Source organism: Podarcis gaigeae (assembly GCF_964106915.1).
Source record: "Podarcis gaigeae genome assembly, chromosome: 9".
In the NCBI taxonomy this organism is placed as follows: domain Eukaryota; kingdom Metazoa; phylum Chordata; class Lepidosauria; order Squamata; family Lacertidae; genus Podarcis; species Podarcis gaigeae.
The window spans coordinates 10,702,170-10,726,358 of record NC_139685.1 but is presented as its reverse complement, the minus strand read 5'-3'; the positions used below and the strand labels follow the sequence as shown (position 1 = coordinate 10,726,358).

The 24,189-nt window shown below is 42.2% G+C and overlaps 1 protein-coding gene across 7 annotated transcripts in view; it reads right to left on the bottom strand.

Annotated features, from left to right (window-relative positions):
• SLIT2 (slit guidance ligand 2) overlaps positions 1-24,189 on the bottom strand; it is a 232,194-nt gene that overhangs the window by 57,428 nt on the left and 150,577 nt on the right. For 4 of the 7 annotated variants that reach the window (XM_083754822.1, XM_083754825.1, XM_083754824.1 and 1 more), the window contains exons 8-15: positions 19,910-20,073; positions 16,744-16,882; positions 5,931-6,002; positions 5,172-5,243; positions 3,815-3,886; positions 2,181-2,324; positions 1,872-2,035; positions 1,009-1,032 (exon numbers count right to left, since the gene is read on the bottom strand). In XM_083754822.1, coding sequence (XP_083610948.1) covers positions 1,009-1,032; positions 1,872-2,035; positions 2,181-2,324; positions 3,815-3,886; positions 5,172-5,243; positions 5,931-6,002; positions 16,744-16,882; positions 19,910-20,073 — 851 coding nt within the window. The remainder of the gene's footprint in view (positions 1-1,008; positions 1,033-1,871; positions 2,036-2,180; positions 2,325-3,814; positions 3,887-5,171; positions 5,244-5,930; positions 6,003-16,743; positions 16,883-19,909; positions 20,074-24,189) is intronic. The other 3 variants (XM_083754823.1, XM_083754826.1, XM_083754828.1) reach the window with 1 other exon arrangement.

Below are 24,189 nucleotides of genomic sequence, written 5' to 3'. Positions count from 1 at the left end.
TGAACGTTGTGGGCCGACCATATACCTGTAAGTGCTTCAAAGAACAAGCGTCATTGATTGCATACTCAATTACAACAACGTTTTTTCCTTCCTCTAGAAAGTAAAGTATAATTGGGTTGGTGTTTTTTTCCTGGCAGTTCATGCACCTGCAGTTCAATCAAAAGCTTCATTAGACCTTTGAGCACTTTTGCTAATCAATTATATATCACCTGTAAGGGACATTATATTGTAAACACATGACATAGTTGATTTTGTTCTTTCCCCTGTTAAGAAAGCACTGCACTCGTTTGTCAGCTGCAAGGGGTGGTTGGGGGAAAACGTGTTTCATATAACTAAAGCCAATCTCAATCATTCATGTGGAATACCTCAAGAGAATCAGCATTTAGTTTAAAGTGTGGTATAAATGTGCCAACTATTAAATCATTTTTTCTTCCGTCAAAAGTATTTTAACAGAAGACATATACAGCCTTCGGATGCCGTTGCAAAGACAATAAACATACTTTTGCTTGGCATTTTTTGTGATTTCACAAACACAGGGATCAAAGGTCATAGATGAGTAAGCAACAGTTCAGATAGTCAGCAGGAAAGCAATAGCTTAGTGCATAAAAGGCAGGAAAGTATTGATTCTGAAAGGGTTTTTAGACTTCTATTAGCTCTTTGATCATAGCAGGACTCTCTTCATTTAAAAGCAGCACAGTAGCTACATTTAAAGAATAGAGTTGTTAACAGTAAACAGGAGACGCAAAACGGGGGCAGATATCTCTTTCTAAAATCAGATGGTACTGAATAAATTCTGTGCTTATTTGTGAGTTGGATAGCAAAGAGCTGCATGCAAAGCTCATGTAGTGGGAAGACAAAACTACGAAACTATTACTATTCTACGAGGTTTTCAGCAGGGTTAAAATGCATGCACCAGTTCTTTAAATGTTAAAATTAAACTTTGCTTTTGGTGAGGGAGGAGGAAGTGGTACCTGCAGTTAGTCAGTTTTACTGCAGAGCCAAACCTACCTGGAATGAAATACTGTTCTTTAGCTAAATAAAAAAAGAGAAGAAAAAAATAGAATATGCACCTGAATGTCAGCAAGCAAAAAATTAATTCTATTAGACTGAGGATGGACTACAGGTAATTAATAAGACTGAGGATGGACTACAGGTAATTAATAAGACTGAGGATGGACTACAGGTAATTAAAGCTAACTGTGCAGGGTAGTGGTATTCAAATGAACTTCGGATACTAGTATGATTAGATATAAATGTATTTGCAGCCAATATCAGCAGCACTCTTCTGATATTTACACTAGCTGTAGACTGTGAATTAACTGCAGAATACGAAATGCACCTGGAACAGCTGGAAACCAGATGACAGAGGTTAGGCTTTGGAAACATGTAAGTAGGAAATGGAATAAGATTAGAAAAAGCAAACAGTACATTTCAGCACGATATAAGCTTCCCTGTGTAAAATGAATGTCATGTTTTCATATTTCGTGAGTAGATTCTGTTTTTAAGATTTAACTGGTATTCCAGATCTGTTTCATTTTTTATTTGCCTTTTTTTTTTACGCTACTGACAGAAAGGATACCTCAGAACTCTTATTATTTAATCAAAAAGCACAATTCCTTCACATTTTTTTTTAATGCCTTGCGGAGGTAGTAACAAGTGGGTTAACTGTAGGAATGTTTTCTGATCAAACCACTTCAGTCCAGAGTTGCTATGATTGCTGATTATTCAGTTGGGCACCAGGCTGTGGGTTTTTTGTTGTTGTCGTTAAGGATGTCTGCAACTGCTGGTTTGTGGGAGATGTGATGGGAGGGAGAGGGTGGTGGTTTTTTTTGGAAGTGAAAGGAAAGTAGCAGCTGAACCAAGGAAATTACCTGAACAGCGAAATTTCTTGCTTTTAATTTGGCCAATCCTTTTGTTTGCCAGACGTCGGGGGCTGGTGCAGCGGGCACCACTGGTTTCAATAGGGTTTGTATGAAGATAATCCGCCAGCCACTTCAGATGGCAGTCACAAATAAAGGGGTTCTGAGCCAAATGCCTTTCACAAATAAAAAGAAAAGAGCGTTTTTACATGTTTGTGGTTGGTCTCTGCAGTTCCCAAAGTTTTCCAGGTCTATTTGGGAACAGAAACCAAAAAAAAAGCTTGAAGCACATAACAACAAATGGACAATTGCAATACATACAGGGTCTGAATGGCCCGGAGTGGAGAAAAGGTGCCCTTTGCAATGGTTTGAAGTTTGTTATCATACAAAGAAAGGAGGTTCAAGTTGTGCAGGTCTTGGAAAGCATCCACCCGCAGGCAATTTATCTTGTTAGCATTTAATAATCTGTGAAACAAACGGCAATTGGAAAACAGGGTTAAGAGTTTACTGCTTATTGACAAACTTTATTTTTGTAACTTTACTTTCTTGAATTTCATGCAACTTCTTTATTTATTTAAGAGGATTTATATACTGCTTAGTCATCAAAACCTTCATGCAGTTTACATAAAACAATATACAATATACATTAAACTACCAAAATAAATAAATCAGATTCAGAAAAGAAGTTGACCATTCCACCCCCAATAATTATTAATTTTACGACTTCACATAGTCTGAACCTTAATGAATGTCCAAATCTCAGTCCTGTCTCTCATCAGTATTTCCATATTTCCACATATTTCCATATTTCCACATCTCGATTTTAACTCTTGAAACCGTTCTTAACCTGAGGTGCGCTTTCGCTAATGGGGCCTCCTGCTGCGTGTGCCTCACATCCCGGGGCAAAGTTCGCAACCAGGAGACCTGCTTCCGGGTTAGTGGAGCTCGTAACCTGAAGCGTTCGCAAGGAGGACGGTTCGTAAGCAGAGGGATTACTGTACGCCATGCAACTCAGGCAGATTAAATGATTCTATAGTCTGATGGATTTTTCGGAGCTAGCCGACCTAACAGGAAGAGTCCGCGACCAGGAGGAGGAGGAGTATCAGGAAGAATGGAATAAATTTAATTATTATTTAGTTAAATTTGTTAAGTTAAACTAACTGAAAATAGCTTGCAGGTACTTAATGGGCTAAGGATTTTATTTATGTTAAGTGATGAATTAATATGTTTAATTCCATAAGGTGAAGATCTAAGGATGTTAATGCTTAAGTTAAACTTTATAAAAATTGGGATTTGGAAAACCGTTAAAAGGACATGCAATGAAATTCAACCAAAGGGAAGCGAGGAAGTCACTTAACAAAGTTAATAACTGTAATTTTCAATAAGGCTATGATTTATGTATGTTTGTCTTGTGTGTTTGTTTGTTTGTTTATAATATTGGGAAAACTAATAATTTTTTTGGAAAAATAAATAAATGATTCTATAGTCAAGTAAGCAAATCCATTTAAAATAGACTAGACAGGCTGAATATTAGTATCATAACAGCAAAAAGTAAACAGAATGGAATTGTCTTAATTTGAATTTCTAAAGCACACGCACATATATTTATTAAATGCTACTAATCAAAGCAGGTGAAGATTCATGGTTAACATTGGAAAAACAAAAACAAAAGAGGCGACCAGAAAGCTACTGGAAGGAATAATAAAATAAAGGCTCTCCCTTTGTTTGTGAAGCAGCAGCTGAGGGAATACAGTGCATGAAAGTAATAAAAGCTCTTCATCTTCAAAAGGTTGGTATTCCCTTGCACAGAGCAGTTTGAAAAGGTAGATATGTTCCTAATAATAATAACAATAATAATCCATCCCAGTGAGCAAACCACTTTTAATGCAAAATTACAAAACAAAACCCTTCTCAGTGGATAAAATAAAACCAAATTTCAGCAGATAAACACTCACAACAACTGTAGAGAGAAAAGTCCTTCAAACAGGCCTTTGGGAAGTTCTGTGATTTTGTTTCCATAGAGAACACTGTAACAAATAATTCAAAAGGTGACTGATCGGAAGTTGAACAACAATGTATTCATTTAGAATTTCTTTTAAATTGTATGCCCCTGACAAAAGCACATCAAAAGATCCAGTGCTGGAATATTGAATTATATTTTAGATAGCATTAGAATACCTGCCAGCTCTATCAAATCAAATGGCAATGGGTTGCATCCAGTCTGCCTTGTTACACTGGTGCAACACGACTTCAATTTCCCCCTCCCCAATGTGCTCTGGAGGGTGTCCCCCCCCCAACCCTCCCAAACTGATTTTGAGGTTGCACAGGGAGCTAGAGGGGACAGTAAAGGAAGAGGAAGCTCTGTTGCATGAACAACACTACAATAGCTGCCAGCTGCCTAAAATCAGTAGCATTCGACTGTTCAATTTGATTTGCTTTAATAATGTGTATTCCCCTTTTCCAACAGCAAATGTTGAGTTCAAAGCAGCTCACAACAGCATTAAAAAACCCACACATTGCAATCATTATAATATTAGACACAGCAGCATATAGATAAAGCAAACAACAGCAATAAATTCATCAAAACAACGCCAGCCCCATTGTTCTGCCCTGACACTGAGGTCCTCCTCTGAGGGCCTTCTGGTGGTTCCCTCACTGCAAGAAGTGAAGTTGCAGGGAACCAGGTAGAGGGCCTTCTTGGTAGTGGCGCCCGCCCTGTGGAACACCCTCCCGTCAGATGTCAAGGAAATAAACAAATATCTTACTTTCAGAAGTCATCTGAAGGCAGCCTGGTATAGGGACGTTTTTAAAGTTTGATGTTTTGCTGTGGTTTTATAAATTGTTGGAAACTGCCCAGAATGGCTGGAGCAACCCGGTCAGATGGGGATCATATAAGTAATAAATTTTTATTATATTATGAATTCAGACTGCAAGTATATTGGTAGCCAAGGAAGATCCTTTCAAATCACTTGTACAGTTCCTGTAGGTTCTTATCCACAGCAGCCTAGCTGCCATGTTCTGAACTAGCAGTAGCTTCTCCATCATCTTCAAGGGCAGTCCCAGAAAGAGCAGAGTATAGCAATCTAATGGGGAGCTTATCTGACCATGTCTTCACTGTGGCCAGGTGAACTCTGCCCAGAAACAACTGCAGCTGGCAAACCAAACAATGCTGCCAAAAGTACACACCTGTTCCTTCAAGAGGAGTGCAATCCTGTTTAGAGTCTAATTCCCAGACACAGGAATAACGTTTTGCTCCCTCACTGCAATTCGGGGGATTTTGCCTTTCTTTTGAAAGACAGTGGTGGTACTTACAGTGAATTTAGTGAGCGTAGACCCTGAAATGAATCTGGTGCAGCCTCTGAGATCTGATTGTTGCTCAGATCACTGCAATAAGAAACAAGATTGCTATGACGTGTTATGATCCGTGAAAGGGACGAACAGCGATTTATTTCAACTCTGTAAGGCGCAGTTAACAAATTTAATCTGAAAACACTTTTTGCAATTAACTTTTAATATGTTTTTTTAAGAACAACAACACAAAGTTCAGTTCCCATCACCCAGAAATAGTGGCTTAAATCAGGGATCGGAATCTGTGGCTCTAACTCCCATCAGCCTTGGCCAGAATTATCAATATTCAACCAGAAATGGTAGAAGTTGTAGTCCAGAATATTCTGAAAATCCCTCATCCCTCACTTTAATTCTGGCAATAACCTGAAACTTTAATGCATTTTGTATATTTGGGGAGGGGGGAATTAGATTAGCACAGGCACTGAATATTATGCTATCAATGACATTGCGCTGCCATGCTCTGCTTCAAAATTATTCTGTTAACGGCAAGCACAATTTATATATTCTTGTCAATTTGTATTAATAGGTTGGCATAAATGTCAGCTATTAGCATGACAAAGGAGCTACCTAGACTCAACAATCAGACACAGCCATATCAACCAATCTGTCAGCTGTCAGACATTTTTAAGCACCCATAAACTGACAGAAGGTATTTTGTATAAACCATGACCTGTTTTTCATCCATATGTTTTTTATGTCAGTTCCAAAATATTTCTCACTTACATTCTTCTAAGTTTTTTATATGGCGAGAAAGCTCCAGGGGGGATGACCTTGATTGAATTTTGTTCCAGCCGTCTAGCAAAGAAAAACAACAAAGAATGGTATTGAAGACCCTAAAAACAACACAAGAGGGCAATCCAAAATATGTACAATTTATATTCGTATCAATGAGAAGGAATGCCTTTTAAAAACATAGGTAATTTTTTTTTCTACTATAGTGAAAGATAATGCCATGGGAATCAAGGGTCAGCAATTGTTTTCATTTTTTTTAAAAAAAATTAAGAAACCCACCTTCTGTCACTTTGACATGCATGGTAGTGACAATTTAAATTAAGCACTAATCTAATTTTACATGTGCTGCATATCTGAAATATTTTATGTTATATCCAGTAGAAGGAATCTAAAGAGCTTACAGTTGCTTACCATGGGGATTCAGTTTTTCATAGAAGACTGGAGTAAAAGGTTCAAGCAAGAAGCAAGTCAAACACTCTTTAAAAAGTCATCATTTTCCAACTAACATTTCTTAAATTCCTTATATGCATTAAACCTATATTTATGAATAATGAAATTTGAAATAAAACTGAAACTTTCCCTCCCAAATAATAGGATTGCAATTTCTTTCTACAGAATCAGAGATGAGAAATGCCCTTAAAGTTGCTCCTAAGGGTAGAGGAAGTCCTGAAAAGACCGGAGGGGCAGTGGGGCTTTGTTTATGCTGCTCTGTCTCCCCGCCTAATAGCTGATGTGTAGGGTAGCGCAGCAGCCGCTTTCTAGAGCATTATCCAGCTTCCTGCCAGCCCCAAAGCGTCAATGCTGGTTGTGGATATTTTTTTTTTTGTATTGATTGAAGAGATAGCAGCAGAGAGGGTGTTTAAAGGGTGCTCCTCCACTTTATGCGATTTCACTTATGCACACAGGGGCCTGGAATGTAACTCCTGCGTAAGTGGGGAATCTTTCCATCCAGCTGACAGTGCCAATGTTCAGATGTCATGAACAAAGCAATGGGAGCAAGCCAAAAGGAGCCACATCCAGTCTCGGCTACTGCCCCTCTCACATGGCTGAGAGGAGGGAACCACCAAAAGCTTTTGCTTAATCACATTTTTCCTAGGCTAACAAACTGTGCTTAACATTGACATTGATTTGGTTGAAACAAGCCACCTTGGAACAATTGCAAACATGCAATAGATAACGTTGATCACAGTTCTCTGGTTCAGAGCCAGTGTGGTGTAGTGGTTAAGATTAGTCTCGTAATCTGGGGAACCGGGTTCGCGTCCCCGCTCCTCCACATGCAGCTGCTGGGTGACCTTGGGCTAGTCACACTTCTTTGATGTCTCTCAGCCCCACTCACCTCACAGAGTGTTTGTTGTGGGGGAGGAAGGGAAAGGAGAATGTTAGCCGCTTTGAGACTCCTTCGGGTAGTAATAAAGCGGGATATCAAATCCAAACTCTTCAGATGAAATGACAAACTGTGATTAAGCAATAGCTTCCAAATCTTTCCTCCTGGCTGTGCAGGACAAGGTGGGGGTACACATGAGCCTCACTCCGGTTCAGTGAGATGGTGCTAAGCTATGGTTAGCATGACACCTGAACACAACAACTATCTCCCTCACCGTGTAAGTACACACTGTGGGGGAGAGACAAAGGCATCTAGGTGGCAGCACTCTCCTTCATGGCTGCTCTTTGCTCGATCTTGCTAAGTTAAGATGCCTACAATAGTTTCTCATCCCACACCCAACACTCCTAATTTAAACCCTTTTAAATTTAATTAGGGACGCGGGTGGCGCTGTGGGTAAAACCTCAGTGCCTAGGACTTGCCGATCGTATGGTCAGCGGTTCGAATCCCCGCAGCGGGTGAGCTCCCATCTTTCGGTCCCAGCTCCTGCCCACCTAGCAGTTCGAAAGCACTCCTAAGTGCAAGTAGATAAATAGGTACCACTTTATAGCGGGAAGGTAAATGGCGTTGCCGTGTGCTGCACTGGTGCTGGCTCGCCAGAGCAGCCTCGTCACGCTGGCCATGTGACCCAGAAGTGTCTCCGGACAGCGCTGGCCCCCAGCCTCTTAAGTGAGATGGGCGCACAACCCTAGAGTCGGACACGACTGGCCCGTACGGGCAGGGTACCTTTACCTTTACCTTTTAAAATTTAATTAAGTTAGAATACTTTCCCAGATGCAAAATATCATCGATTCCTAGATGAGATGGAGCCGTGCTTGGAACAGTTTGCCTTTAAGAACATGGCAAATGTGCTTGTTTAGATGGAATCAATCTATTAAACAACATAACTGACGGACCGGTCATAAGGTAACTTCTAGCTACATGGCCAAAAATGCCCATCACCAGAGATGAGGGTGCATAATTCTTTGGCAAAGTTGGCTTTAGTTAATGGAGAATACCTTCTTGAAAGTGAATTTCTTTCTTGAAAGAGACTGGATTCTTCTAACAACTGAAGAGTTTATTCCAAAAAATATTAAGATAATAATAGAAAAAGGTTTAGATACATTAGAAGCAGTAAACTAGCTAGGAAGACTGTTGGACCTTTGGGTGACATGGGAGTCAAAAGTGAGCTAAATATGGGAAAGGAGATTGCAGATGAACTGAATTAATTCATCACCTTTCCTCACTGAGGAAGATGTAGATCACTGAGCTTGAACTTTCTCAGGAAAGGTGGGAGTTAAAGGTGAGCAATGAGGTCACCAAATTTGCTGATGACACCAAATTATTGAAAAGAACAAAAAGGAGATTTCAAGGAGTTCCAAAAGGATCTCTCCAAACTGGGGCAATGGTCATTCAAACGGAAAATGAAATTCAGTGCAAGCAAGTGCAAAGTAGCAAAATGTTCTTTAACTTCATATACAGTGGTGCCCCGCAAGACGAACGCCTCGCAAGACGAAAAACCCGCTAGACGAAAGGGTTTTCCGTTTTTGGAGGCGCTTCGCTAAACGAATTTCTCTATGGGGTTGCTTCGCAAGACGAAAAAATCTTGCGAGTTCCCGCGTTTTTTTCTCGCTTTTTTCTGCCCTTTCCCTAAGCGCTAAGCCGCTTATCAGCTGTTCCGCTGATAAGCCGCTTCTCAGCTGATCGCTAAAAGCCGCTAGACCGCTAATAGCGCTAATCCGCTAAGCTGTCAATGGGCTTGCTTCGCAAGACGAAAAAACCGCTAGACGAAGAGAATCACGGAACGGATTAATTTCGTCTTGCGAGGCACCATTGTATACATATGGTCTGAACTGATGATGGCTGACCAGAGATCTTGGAGTCACAGTATACAGCTCAATGAAAATGTTGACCCAGTGTGTGGTGGCAGATGTGAAAAAAGCAACTTCCATATTAGGAATCTTTAGAAAAGGGATTGATAAGTGTCAGTATCTTAAAGCCCTTATGCAAATCTATGATGTGACTGAAGTTCAAAGGAAAAGGTTCAGAAAAGGAAACTCAAATGATGGTTGGGTTTTCCTTTATGGTGAAAAGTTACAAAATTCTGGGCTTTCTAAGTCTGAAAATTTTGCTTGTATATGAACATGACAGATTCAGAAAACATTGTGTAGTGAATGGGGTTAGAGAGATGTTTTTCTCCCTCTCAAAATTCTAGAACCATAGGACATCCAATGAAGATGTAGGTTGGGAGATTCAAAACATTCAAATAGGAAGGACTTGACTCTGCGCAAAGTTAAACTACGGAATTAGCTACAAAATGTATTGAGGATTATGCAGATTAATTGTGGGTGGGAGTAAATCCAGGGCTGGTGCAAGACATTTTGGCAACTGAGGCAAACCACAAAGTGGTTCCTGCCAGGGAAGAATTGAAATTGAAATACTTTATTGTCACTTGTACAACTTGTATACAGTGAGATTATACAAGCACCCCCCACTCAGCTCTCTTAGTCTTAATTCACCTCGTTTACTGATGCGCACCCACCAAACCCAAAAGTCAGTTTCCCTGTTGTTATCTTTTCATTCAGCAGCCTAACAGCCCACGGATAAAAGCTGTTCTTCACCCTGTTGGTGTGACTAATCATGCTTCTATATCTTCTGCCTGAGGGCAGGAGATCAAGAAAGGGCAAGCCAGGGTGTGAATCATCCCTGAGAATTTTCCTCATTCTCCTGAGGCAACATTCTTCCATGATGTCATCCAGCGGATTCAAGGGATAGTCCATAATATCTTGTGCTGTATTCACCACCCTCTGTAGGCACTTCCTATCCGTTGATGTCAAACCAGTGTACCACATCGTGATGCAGTATGAAAGGGGTGAGTGAAGATCTACATCAGAAACAAGGGGGTAATAAAGATCTATATTGGGAACAAGTGTGGTTGGAGACCAGCAGCAGCTTGTACACGCCAAGAGGCTGGTGGATTCAGCCTCCAAAGACTATACCACACTGGCAGCAACAGCAGCAACAACAGGTGATGCATTCCTTGGAGGCCAGATCTGCAGCTCCTATGGATTCCTCCATCCAAGGCATTTGTATCACCTTGCCTCATGGGTGAGCCGGCCCTAGGTAAGGTTATATAAGCCATGATGGCTATGTTCCAGAGAATGCTGAAGATCCACCACCTTACCCTGGCTTTTAACACTCGAGATGAATATTTTAGTGATTGCTAGCTGTTTTAGACTGATGTTAGTGTTATGTACTGAAGTTCTCACCCTGGGCCAGCAGGGGGATACTGTAGATAGTTATGCAAATAAGGGATTGAAAGTGACGTTCAGCGATTGGATAGTTTTAGAAAGTTGTTACAGTAACGTTGTACTGGAGCTCTATATAAGCAGGCTGACTAAACCCTTCAGTTCAGTTCTGCCCTGGCCTGTGAATAAACAAGAGCTGTTTTGAAGAATCACTGTGTCGTCTGATATGTTCACAGTTAGTGTTAACAGTTAGTGTTGTGTTCTAACGTTGCAACCCATCCTGGGACCTTATGCTGGAGGGTGGGTAATAAATAAATAAAGAACAACATTGAATAGTATGTCTCTGAATACCAGTTGCTAGGGATCATCAGCAGGAAAATGCTATTGCGTTCATCTCCCACTTTGGGGCTTCGCATAGGCATTTGGAAATCCATGGAGGGAACAGCATGCCAGACTAGATCTGATCCAGCAGAGATTCTTCTTATACTCTCATGAAATGTTTGTTTTTAATTTTATGTAAGCTGCCTTGAGCTGTGTAACGCCACATAAAAAATGTTTAAAATTAAAAATATCTTAACAACTGTCTACGCTTATATGGGGCCATCATTATTATTATTATTACAGTGTATATGTGAAATCCTGTTCTGTTTAAAAGGCCCAAGTGTTACAAAATCAAATCAAATGAAAACCAGCGCAAAAGTAAAACCGAGTAATCCAAATGTAAGAGAAATGTAACTTAAAATAACCAGAAACAGCAATACAAACAATAAACCAGCTAGATAACCGAATGGAAAACGTTTAACAGACAAGCTTTAACTGGCAAAAAGACAAGGATTTTGTAAGATGGTCTTTCCTAGGCAGGGAATCCCAAACAGTTAAATAGCGCTTCCCTAAATTGATGCCTTCAGGCTGTTGTGGGACTACAACTCTCTTCACCTGCATCAACATGGCCAATGGTCAGAGGTGATGGGAGTTGTAATGGACCATGGAGGGCAGCATGTTGGCTGTTCTGGACACAGAAACCCAGGGAGTGGGAGATCAGCCCTCTCAGACTGGAGAGCAGAAGCAATCCCTCAACTTCTTAATCCCAAAGCAATATGCTTTGATTGTACTAATGTGGTACCAGAGTCAAACATAACCCAAGAAAGTGATTCAGAAAAATTACTGGCCGGAAGGTATTATGCATAATAGAATTTTCAAGTATTTTTTTCCTCACCATTGAGAACTTTCCTTTCTCGATAAAATAATATAGCTGCACATATGTCAATGCAGGGTACAAAACTCAATAAAACAATGTTTGATCATGTGCTTCAAAGCAAATGTGGAGACTATCTACCGTATTTTTCGCTCTATAGGACACACTTTTTCCCCTTCAAAAATGAAGGGGAAATGTGTGTGTGTCCTATGGAGCGAAGACACCATAGCCCCGCGACCCTCTCCCGGCTGGAGAGGCAACGTGTGGCTATGGCAGGAGCCTCTATAGCCGTGTGTCACCTCTCCAGCCAGGAGAGCGCGTGCGGGGCTAAAGAAGCCATAGCCCCGGGATCCTCTCCCAGCTGGAGAAGTGACGCGTGACTATGGCAGCAGCCTCTCCGCTGCACCTTTCCGCTGCTCCCTGACCTGCTCTTTGGGGCTGGTGGTGGGCTTCCCCCCACCAGCCCCAAAGAGCAGGTCGAAAGGAACCTGAAGCCTGGAGAGCGAGAGGGGTCAGTGCGCACTGACCCCTCTCGCTCTCCAGGCTTCCAAGGTAGCTGCCTGAACGGCACCTTGTTTTAGAGCGGGAAAACTGAAGGGGCGCTGGGCAGGGAGCGGAAGAATTTTTCCCCCTTGTTGTCCTCCCTCTAAAACAAAGTGCGTCCTATTGTCCGGTGCGTCCTATGGTGCGAAAAATACGGTACTTACAGGTATCCACACCACTTTGCTGCATTGTTATGCACTGAAGAAACAAGGAACGCTGGACTTCCTCTCCTTGGCATCTAACTCTTCCCCACCCCCCAAAACTACTGAAAACCAAAAAGGCTGGATTCATGGGCAAGGAACTCTGTGAGAAAAGTCAGGTTTTTCTTAGCAAATCCCTGGGTAATGGCACACTCAGGTTTCAAATACAACAGGTACCTCAACTCCACTTCTACACCTGGGAATACAAGACACCCCACTCAAGCAAGGAAGGGGGGACCCGTTCTGCAAACATGACTCCTGCACATCACATCCACTTCCACAGGAAAAACTGTGTTGGGCAAATATTCTACTCAACAGACACATGCAGAGAGACTCTCTCACAGAGTAACATTGTATATTCTGGAGAGAGGAGCAATAGCCCATGAACCCTCAAATGAAGGTAATTTCCCAACATGCACAGGTGAAGGCAATGGAGATCACAGCTACCATTCTTGGGAAACTAGGAGAACGCTTCAGTCTCCCAGGACATTCTATATAAGATCTCAAAGTAGCTGCCTTATTACAAAAGAATTTCAGAAATAGACTGGAAAGAGAAGTTGCTGAATTGCAACTTATCACCAAACTTAAAACCATGGAGAGACCTGGTCTGAACAGTGACATTGGATTCTTATCTCATTATACATGATAAAGCTATTTTTAGCCATCTCACCCATTGCTTTTTCCTGTAAGACCAATTGCAGTCATTAACAGTCGTTTACTACACTATCAGCCAATCACCCATTCCCACCACCCTTCTAAGTAATACCCCTCCCCACCCTCTCACTATATATAAAGGTCTGGTGATATATAAGTGCTGCGAAGAATTTGTGACAGATGCTGAAAATTGCACCTGTGCAGAAGCAATTTTTTTACACCTGGACATGCGCAGATGCAATTTCTGCTATCTGCGCATGCACAGACATGATTTCTGGCGCCTCTCGGCAAGTCCCTGCATCGCGCTGCGCTGGTTTAGCGCAGTGCACTGGGGACTCATTGAGTGGGCAGCTCAGTTTTGGGGGGGTTCATGGGCCAGTAAAATGGTCTTCGTGGGCCGCATCCTGCCCTTGGGATGCCAGAGAGACCTTTATTCCCAAGAAGTTATTGCATGTACTCAGGCTCTTCACCAGATGACCTCAGACTTGGGACCTGTTTGCCTCCATGTCAGCAGCCACATCCTGGATGCGAACGCCCAGCTACAGGGCCTTGTTGCAGGATCTTGGCTCCTCACTCCCTATGGAACCTGACCCTGGGCTTGGCTTAAGACTGGGGCCTCCTGGTCATTCTCTGATGTAGACTCCAGCTGAGGGATGACACTAGTATACTCTTGGTTTCTACGAAGCTACTGGAAGTGCAGACAAACTCAATTGCATTGCACTGAAGTAGCTTTGCTTTTTTATATTCACAAGAAGAAATCAAACTTCCTTAACACAGAAAACAAATATAAGCAATCTAATCACAGGTGGTATTATATATGGCAATAAAAATGCCTCACATCTTAGCATATTTCCCATCTGCTGTTAGCGTAAATGGCAAAAAAACAGATGTCAGCAAACGAAATAGATATTAGCAAAGGAAATCACTGTAGCTCCTGAATCTAAAACGTTATGACAGATACAATTTCTTACTATGCCTAATGACTGTCTTTTGACAAAGGAAGAGATCTCATGTTCTTCGTATGCTTTCCGAAGCCTTCAGGCTATTATACAAATCTACTCCAAAGCATTTGCATCAACTAAATATTGCTTATGATGTTACTTGTAAAATGATATCATGAATTTTCTACTTACATCCTCAAAGTGCTGTTCATAACTGCTGTTCTATATACTTGCCCCTTGACTGTTAAACAAGCCTGTCTGACAGTCTACTCAATATCTATGTTAGTGAATCTTTAAACATTGTCCTACAGCTTGACTAGTATTTAATATCTACACAAATTGTTCTATCAAGCAGTACCTCAAGGGACTGGTTGTTAATGACAAAAATGCCTCCAGTTGCATTTTATCAGCAAAAGCGATGAACACTGTCATCATGGAGTAACACAACAATAAATCATCTGTATTCAGAAGAAAGTTTTGCTCTAACGTGGAAGATGCAGCTCATTTTCTGCCATGTAGGCAATGGATATCTGTGACGTCTTTCAGTACTCTTGCTGTTGGATAACACGTGTCAGAAACCATAAAGAAAAGGCAGGCTACAGCCTGAACCAACTGAACTTAACTGAGAAACCAATTGGAAATCAATGAGGAAAAGGGGTGGGGGAGGAAAATCTAGTAAGGGAACACCTTAGGCAGAACTGAAGGCCATATTCTGTTGCCACTGACCATAGTAAAACATCTAAGCAGTTTACAAGAAGTATTAAAATGATAAATAAAAACAGTTAAAAACTATCAAAAACATTTAAAGGTAATGAAGATTAACAGTAAAATAAATTAAAACACTTCAACATATACGTGTCTGGATAGGCTTGCCTAAACAAATACATTTTAAACAGGCACTGAAAAGTGTTCGTTGAAGTCGCTTGTCTGGTGTCAATAAGCAGGCAGTTCCAAAGTTTAAGTGTTGCCTACACTTCATCAGCACCACTACCTATCTCTTGGGCGGCCGATGAAAAAGACAACATTCAAAATACAATATATATAGTAATTAAAATAAACAATAAGAAATAAGAAAAAGCGTAAGTAGTTTACAGCTCAGATTAAAACCACACGAAGCCACAACTGCCCAAGATTAGTTCAAAGCACATTGAAAAATTATGGGCGAAGGAAAAAGCCATCACCTGGCACCAGGAAGACCATAAGAGAAGGCCTCAGGCTAACCTCCCTGGAGAGGTTGTTCCATGTCTCATCGAAAGTGGCCCTCACTCTGGAAACCCCCCATCTACTTGGTGGGTAGGCTCAGAAGAAAGGTCCCCAAGGAAGATCTGGATAGGAATTTGTTGGGGGTGGCATAAGGTAACCTGGTCCCAAGGGATTTAAAACTTGAAAACACACAACTTTAAATTGGGTCCAAAATCAGATTAGGGTGCAGTGCGGTTGATAACGCACAATGTGACCAAAATGCTCATTTAATAGTGCTGTGACCCTATTTTGAACCAACTGCAGTCTCCAGACCATTTTTAAAGCCAGTCAACATTACGACACATTGAAACAGTCTACATGGGAAGTTACCAAAGCATGAGTAAATTGTGGCTAAGCTTGTCTTCTCCAGATACGGTTGTAGCTGGAGTATCAGCCAGAAATGAAAAAGGCACTTCGAGCCACACAACGGACTGTGACAAAGTTGGATCCAAAAGCAGCCTCGATATTGCAAAACTGACCCTTTATGGGGAGCGAAGCCCCTTCTAGAAGAGGTTTCGTAATATCACCTGGATGGACAAACCAATCATTGTCTTATACCCTGCCCTGTCTGACTTTGTTCACCTTCATCTAGTCAAAACCCCCAAATCTGCTTTGGAGATGTGCAAGTTTTCTCTGCACTCAGAGTTTTAACACCTCCTGGATCAGGCTTCCTCAAACTCGGCCATCCAGATGTTTTTGGCCTACAACTCCCAGGATCCCTAGCTAGCAGGACCAGTGGTCAGGGATGGTGGGAATTGTAGTCTCAATTTGAGGAAGCCTGTCCTAGATGCAGAAACCGTGAGGGCTAGGTTTCTGATGTTGTCACTGCTGAAACTTCCAACACAATGCTGAATCCCAGTGCTCATGTTTGGACTTGGTGAGTCGCTGGGAAAGGCCACACCATGATAGTAACACTTTTGTATCATGTGCGATTGTTAAACACATAGCACTGGTTAAAAACCCTCTAAGCTGATCTTAGACATCTTAATGGGATAGAGTACATAGTCAACTGTTTTATGGCTGTGGCCATCAGGACAAAGGTTTCCAAGCATTCATTTTCAGCACATAATTCTAAACTTATGGAGCACCCAAGGTGGCTGATGTCAGATGGGAGAAAACTTCTAAATATTTCACATATACTTATTTAAAATTATAGCCCTTCTCATGATGTCTCAAAAACATTTACACAAACATATCCATTTGAATCCATTTCGGGGGGAAATGTAGTCTGTGCTGCTATATTTAGCCCACAAAAGCAAATACCAGATTATGTGAAATATCCATTCAGGAAATGATGCTATTATGAAGTTATATTTCTGTATGCCCCATTTTAGCACAGTTTGAGCTTGTGATAAACAATTAAAAAACAAAACAAGAAACAAATTAAATTAGTAAAAGTAGGGGGAAATCCCATTACGTACATTTCTGTGATGGTTTCTGGCAGATTAGTTGGGATCTCCGAAAGGCCCTTCCCTCGGCAGTCCACAATGTTGTTACTACAGGTACATGCAGAAGGACAGTGCAAGACGCTGCAGGAGGGAGCCATAAAAGACTGATGACCTGGAAACAGTAACAGATTGCTACTTCTAAAACTGCAAGAATGCTATTAATGAAACACCTAATTTACCCTCACTACACAAGACAGCGAAAAGCAACGCTTTTTCTAACCCTCCCCCAATCTGCTCCAGAATACAGATTCCAAATCTGCCTTAAAACGAAATATGCTTGGAAAACTTTCACATATTGTTTGGTGGAAGCCGGATTAAAGCACCCACATTTCCATTGCCCAGTGCCTAGAAAGCAGAGGTGCCAACTTGAAGGAAATATTGGGGGGTCCCAGGTAAGCCCCTCCCTGCACAATCAATCACAAGCACATGCACCATTTGAATGGCAATGCCCATCAACTTGGGTGGGACGGACAAACCATCAAATATTTTATTTGAGGGGCCAAATGGACCTCAGCTGCTAGGACTGAGCTTCTATACTAGAAAGGATGGGTCCAAGCAGCTTTCCACTTGCCCTGCTCCTTTACCAGGGGAAACCTGCTCTTCAGCTCCAAATCACAAACCACAGAAAACCCAATTGCCATTTGCTCCGACTGAGCACTAAAGAGCAGTTTTCCCCGGAGGAAAAGCAGCAGGACGAGAGGAAATGTGGGTAAGCCCAGAGATTCCACCATATCAGTGTCTTTCATAGGGAACCTTCTTCAGCCTTATATGCTAACCAAATAATTTATAATTGCCAATGTGCAGTCTTTAACTTACCAACATTGATTAACACACATGTATATATTTGGCAGTCAGTTCATTCTTCAGTGGCGCAAACAAGCAAAAATAAGTTAATAAATTGCTCCCTTAATTTAAAGCATTTATGGAGCACCCAAGGTTGCTGAAGTCAACGGCAGGGGTGACTTCTGTGAGCTTTGGTGTGCACTGAACCTCTTGGGGTTTTTTGTTTTCTGCATTTGGAGTTATTGGGCAAAAAAGCTTTTGACATCACAGAATCACAGCAGTGGACTGAGTCAGCAATAAATGAAGTATTTTTTAAAAAAAAAATGTAAAGACATACAGTATCACAGCAAATGATGGCAGCAGTTAGTAAAATAGAAAAAAATAGAGGGCACAGTAAAGCTTTTAGCACAATTGTATCACAGTGGGAAACCCACATGAACAGTATTTTTAAATACATTTTTAAAAAATGGGTGGAAAACTCTTGGGGACCAATACACAGGTGAGCCACTCCTGCTTCGCAGAACAAAGACAACCACCTGTTGCAACTTTCAAGAATACTGAATTAGCTCATTTTTTAAATACTACTTGAGAAAATTTCTTCACTGCTGAAAACCTCTCTTTTCAGCGAGCCTTTTGGTGAGTAAAAGAGAAAATGGGCAGGTACAACTGTTGTATACACATTTAGAGGAAACGTGATGAAGCAATGCTGACTAATGATTTAATCTGCCATTAAAAGATTGGTTTTATTTAAATGAACTTGCCTTCTTCCTCATCTAGGGGGTATGAACAGAGGAAAAATAGAGACAAATGTTAGTGGTATAGCATTAGTTATTTTAATATGTCATTACAAGCAATCGAAAAAGCCACAGACATGGCAAAATGTACAGAACGAATTCCGTTTTCCAAACCCTTGGGTTTTCAATTCATAAGAGGTTTTAAGGCTGTAAAAATGGCAAGAGCATAGAGTACACTTTGAATACGATACTTATTTTATGTTAAAAAAACTCTCTGGATTTAATAACCTGGGCCCAAACTTTTCACCCACCCTCATAACTATGATACTAGATGTGTAACCTGAGACACTCTAGGTTGAATCTAATCATAGCAAAGGTGCAGTTCTTGTGTGAGTGACTCCCATAGGGCTCGGAAGAAGCTGGCTTCAAACCATCCCACACCTATGCACATGCAGGCTGCAGCTGCTTGATAGGGGAAATATTTAACCTTTTTCTACCTCCAATACCTTGAGGGATGCGGGTGGCACTGTGGTCTAAACCACTGAGCCTTTGGCTTGCCAATCAAAAAGTCAGCAGTTCAAATCCCCGTGACAGAGTGAGCTCCCGTTGCTCGGTCCCAGCTCCTGCCAACCCAGAAGTTTGAAAGCACGCCCAAAAGTGCAAGTAGATTAATAGGTACTGCTCCAGTGGGAAGGTAAACGGTGATTCCGTGCGCTGCTCTGCTGTCGGTGTTCTGTTGTGCCAGAAGCGGCTTAGTCATGCTGGCCACATGACCCAGAAAAGCTGTCTGTGGAGCGGATGTCTCCCTCGGTCTGTAAAGCGAGGTAAGCGCCGCAACCCCAGAGTCATTCATGACTGGACTTAACTGTCAGGGGTCCCTTTACCTTTTAACTCCAGTAAAGGAAAAAAAAGGTAAGGGACCCCTGGACAGTTAAGTCTAGTCAAAGCTGACTATGGGGTTGTGGCGCTCATCTTGCTTTCAGGCCAAGGGAGCCGGCGTTTGTCCACAGACAGCTTTCCAGGTCATGTGGCCAGCATGACTAAGCCGCTTCTGGTGCAATGGAACACCATGACAGAAACCAGAGCGCACGGAAACACTGTTTACCTTCCTGCCGCAGTGGTACCTATTTATCTACTTGCACTGGCGTTATTTCAAACTGCTAGGTTGGCAGAAGCTGGAACAAAGCAACAGGAGCTCAGCCCGTTGTATAGATTCAAACCGCCGACCTTCCAATCAGCAAGTCCAAGAGGCTCAGTGGTTTAGACCACAGTGCCACCCGTGTCCCCCTACCTCCAGTATCCCCAGCTAGTCCCCCTCTTTTCCAGTACAAGGTGCTCATAGTTCTGGAGAGTGTGAAATCTGCTTCAGGCATATGGGGATGACTAGATGAGGATACAGTCGGTACATGCATGCCTCCCAGGCTCCCAACTTTGAGCTGAGCTGCCTGCATCTATATAGCCAAGGAAAGGGGTTGAGACATATGCAGCCTGACTTTAAGTAGATTGAACGTACTATGTTTTGTGCACAGTTAGTGAAGCTTGTGTTACCCATGCCTTCTTTCAGGCTGTTTTGTCATGCATTACACATCAAGGTAGTGCTGTAATAATATTGAGAGTCTTACCGCTGCAGACGAATTCCCGTTTTTGAACCTCAGCTACATTGTGACCCCTTAAATGTGAGGGGCCCATGCACTGAGTGTATAGTCCAACCCGAGGTCGCTGGCGTAGCCAATCAGAGAGCCAAGCTAGATGGCAATCACAGTAAAGGTTGTTGGAGTGTAGTCGGCTGGATAAAACACAGCAAAATAAAACCAAAAAGAACATAAAGGCAATATAGTCTAGTAAGTACAAAGCAAACGATGAAACATGATTAAAGTCTACAGTTGCAACGTTATGCACTTAGTCTAGAAGACCTGTTTATGGTGTATTCATGCAGATCTCCCCCCACAAGTTGCCAGAGAGGTTATAATGTGTTAACTGCTTGCATTCACTTCCGATTGGTTTATATGAGGTTATTAGGGGATGCTGCCCCTGCTTGAGTTGCTCAGTAACCACACCTGCTACCAAATTCCCACTCCTCCACAGCTCCTTCAATGCCCCCATCCCCACCTATGCACCATTCCTACTTTGCTGCCAATTCTCACTCCCCAGAGTTTGCCCCAAACTGCCCCTTTCCCTAGTTTGCTAAAAACTCTCCCTGCCCCATCTTCTCATGATTAAACGTAAAGGGACCCCTGACCATTAGGTCCAGTCGTGTCTGATTCTGGGGTTGCAGTGCTCACCTTGCTTTATTGGCCGAGGGAGCCGGCGTACAGCCGGTCATGTGGCCAGCATGACTAAACCGCTTCTGGTGAACCAGAGCAGTGCACGGAAACGCTGTTTACCTTCCTGCCAGAGTGGTACCTATTTATCTACTTGCACTTTGACGTGCTTTCGAACTGCTAGGTTGGCAGGAGCAGGGACCGAGCAACAGGAGCTCACCCCGTCACGGGGATTTGAACTGCTGACCTTCTGATCAGCAAGTCCTAAGCTCTGTGGTTTAACCCACAGTGCCACCCGTGTCCCTTTCCTTCTCAAGATTATGACATCATTAATCTATTGTCCCCACTACTACAAATAAGACCACTGCTATTGAGCTGACATTCAACACTCTTTCCTCCCTGCCTTGACTGTGGCTACATACATAGCTCACTTGATAGAGCATGGGACTCTTAACCTCAGGGTCACTGAGTTCAAGTCCCACGTTGGGCAAAGGATTCCTGCAGGGAGTTGGACTAGATGACCCTCGTGGTCCATTCCAATGTGACAATGATAGGTCTGCTATCACTTTTGAGGCCCCGCTCTTTACCACTCTGGGGAAATGAAAGATGGGAACTCTGTACTGGGTTCTCACTGCCTCTCTTGACAGATGAACATTTCTGTGCCTGCAAAATCTGACTGAGACACAGTAAGCCTTTAAGAATGCTGCAGCCTTTAGGTCTGTGAAAGATTGGAAGGAGGCACTGAGAAACTTTTCCCTATGGATTCTAGGAATATGTGGGTAGCTTGTGGGTAGGAGAAGATAGGTAAATGGCATCCAAGGTTTTTAGACTGAGAAATGGAGAAACCATGGACCAAGAATAATGTGATGTATATATCTGGGGTGTTCCTAATATTACCAGACCACCAACAAATATTCCCACTACCTTCCTCTCTAGCAGATCCCTCTCCCTGTAGCTCAGAGCAAACCTTCTATACTGATCTCAAATCCTGGTCTTTCCTGTACTGTAAGACTACCTATTGATTAGGGAACTGATGTTCCATGCTAAAACCTGAGTTTTAAGAACAATCGCTAATGAACATTTTGAGGTATGTTAGCCACCAGCGTAACTGCTTGCAGAAATCCTTTTGTTAGCACATTTTCTGCTGAATCGTCTCTTCCACCTCTTTTGGTTTAAGTACAGTAGAGGGGATTAGGTGCATTGACACCTAGAGACCCATGCTCAAAACAATGCTTAATATTAAGAAACCAAACCCGTAAGTGTTTTCATCTTGGCATGTGGGCTCTATTTGGGGAAATGAAGTATTGGATTGTGAAGTTGATCATAGCAGCAGTGCAGTTAATTAAAGGCTGGAGGGAGTAAAAGGAGCCAGGGAAGGATTTGAGCTTTTCAGCTGTTGGTGGAAAGATGTTGCATTGATAGCAGAGGGTTAAGGTTGATAGTTTGACCAAACTGCAGGAAGCAGTGGAAGACAGGAGTGCCTGGTGTGCCCTGGTCCATGGGGTCACAAAGAGTGACATGACTAAACGACTAAACAACAACAAGGTTGATAGTATAGGTTAAGGTTATCCAGTAAAAAAAAAGAGGACAGGGCTCCTGAACTGTTAAGAGTTGTTTATTTATTCCCAAGGTTGGTGACTGGTTGTGGCAGCCAGGACCATATAACATCGGTCTTAAAGGATCTACATTGGCTCCCAGTATGTTTCTGAGCACAATTGAAAGTGTTGCTGCTGGCCTTTAAGGACCTAAACAGCTTTGGCCCTGCATCTCCACCCCCATCATTCAACCTGGACGCTGAGATCCAGCTCCATCTGACAGTTCTTCTCATATGTTACAACTGAACAGGGCATTGTATTTTTTAGTAGTGGTGTTTTGCTCCTGTTTTATTTTTCTACTTTCATATTTATTTTTATTTGCCATACCCATCATTTTTATTGCATTACAGAGGAGGAGGAGGGAAGTTACAGGAAACCAGGCAGAGCACCTTGCAGTCAAGCCCACCCTGAAAAGCACCCTCCCATCAGATGTCAAGTAAATAAACAACCATCTGACTTTTAAAAGACATCTGAAGGCAGCCCTATTTAGGGAAGTTTTTACTGTTTGATGTCTCACTGTGCTCTAAATTGTTGGAAACCATCCAGAGTGGGTGGGGTAACCCAGCCAGATGGGCAGAATATAAATAATAATAACAATAGGTTTCCGGCGGCATCACAAATTAAATGGTGGTAGCTCCTTGCTGCCCTCCGTGGGCAGCGAGGAGGTTCAGGCAGGGGAAAGGCAGGATTTATGAGCCAAAAATACTGGCAATGTTCCCCAGTGGGGTCTGGGGAGCTCCCTGCATCCCTCTGTGCCACTCAAGCCTGTGTCTGCCAACTTGAAAGGCAGAGTGGGTGCAACTGGGAGTGTGTTCCTGCCATAGATGAGCCCCTGTCTCCGGCATGATTTGTGATTGAGTCCTCCATAATTCAGACAATTGGCATTAATCAAGAGGTGTTTCTGGACCAACATATGTTAATGGGCTGCAATCAGTCAGCTGCCGAAAGGACTGGGCTTGGCTCTTTGAAGGTATCTGAATGTTTTCTTCGAAGCTTGAGAATCCTTACAACAGCCAGGAAAGGGAGGACAAGGTGCTTTGAGCAGTCTTATGCTTTTCAAATGGTCCTTTTTTCTGCATAACGAAAAGGACGTGTGTAGCCACTGCTATGTTATTCTGTTTGTTACTTCGGAAAAGAGGGGGGAGGCTTTTGATTTATGCTCAACAAAGAATTGAACAAGGTTTTATTATGCCTTCCCCGCTCAACCAAGGCTGCATGGGCTTTATTTAAAATTATTCCTGGACTGGACTAGGAGTGCTGTTGGAAGAATGCAGTGAAAAAAGAACGAACTGCTGCTGAACAGATCTGGCAAAGAGGCTCAATTTGAAAAAAGATTTTGTTTTTAGCTGTGTGCCGAGGAAGAACTCCAGAGCAGAATTTTAATGGGGGAGTTTGGATATGCATTCCGTGAGTTATTTATGGCGTTAGCTCGTATGCTAGTTGGTAAACAGTGGAAGGAATAGAATGTGACCTTGTACCATCCAGTTAAACACTGCAAAGAGCTGAACAGTGGAAGATAGTAATTAACTCTCCCAGGACACCAGGTCTGGAACAACAATGTATATGAAGGACTACACACATGAAATTGATTACTTATTTATAAGATGTAACGGAGGTGCTGTTTGTAAGGTGAAAAAAGCAGTCAGCTGGAAGAATGGTTTAATGGCAAGTGAAGGATGTCACCTGGACTCTAAATAAGAAATAATGCGGCAAATGATGATGATCATACATTTGGAACAGGAGCGGGAAACCTGATTTTAGGAAATTATATTAAATTGATTTCATTTGATTTGATTTGTAAAATTAATAAAAATAATTCAAAAATAAATACATACATAATTATTATTATGTATGCTAGGCTGAAACAGATCCTTCAGTTGGTGCATGTGTATGAGAGAGAATTGGCATAAAGAAAACGGATTGGGGTTGAAGTCCTCCTTTCTCGGTGCTACATGCCTTAATTTGGTCATTTTTTAAACTAGAGGAGACCCATTTGAAAATCTCTCCTAGTTTTACACAAACACCCCCCCCCCCCAATTGATCAGT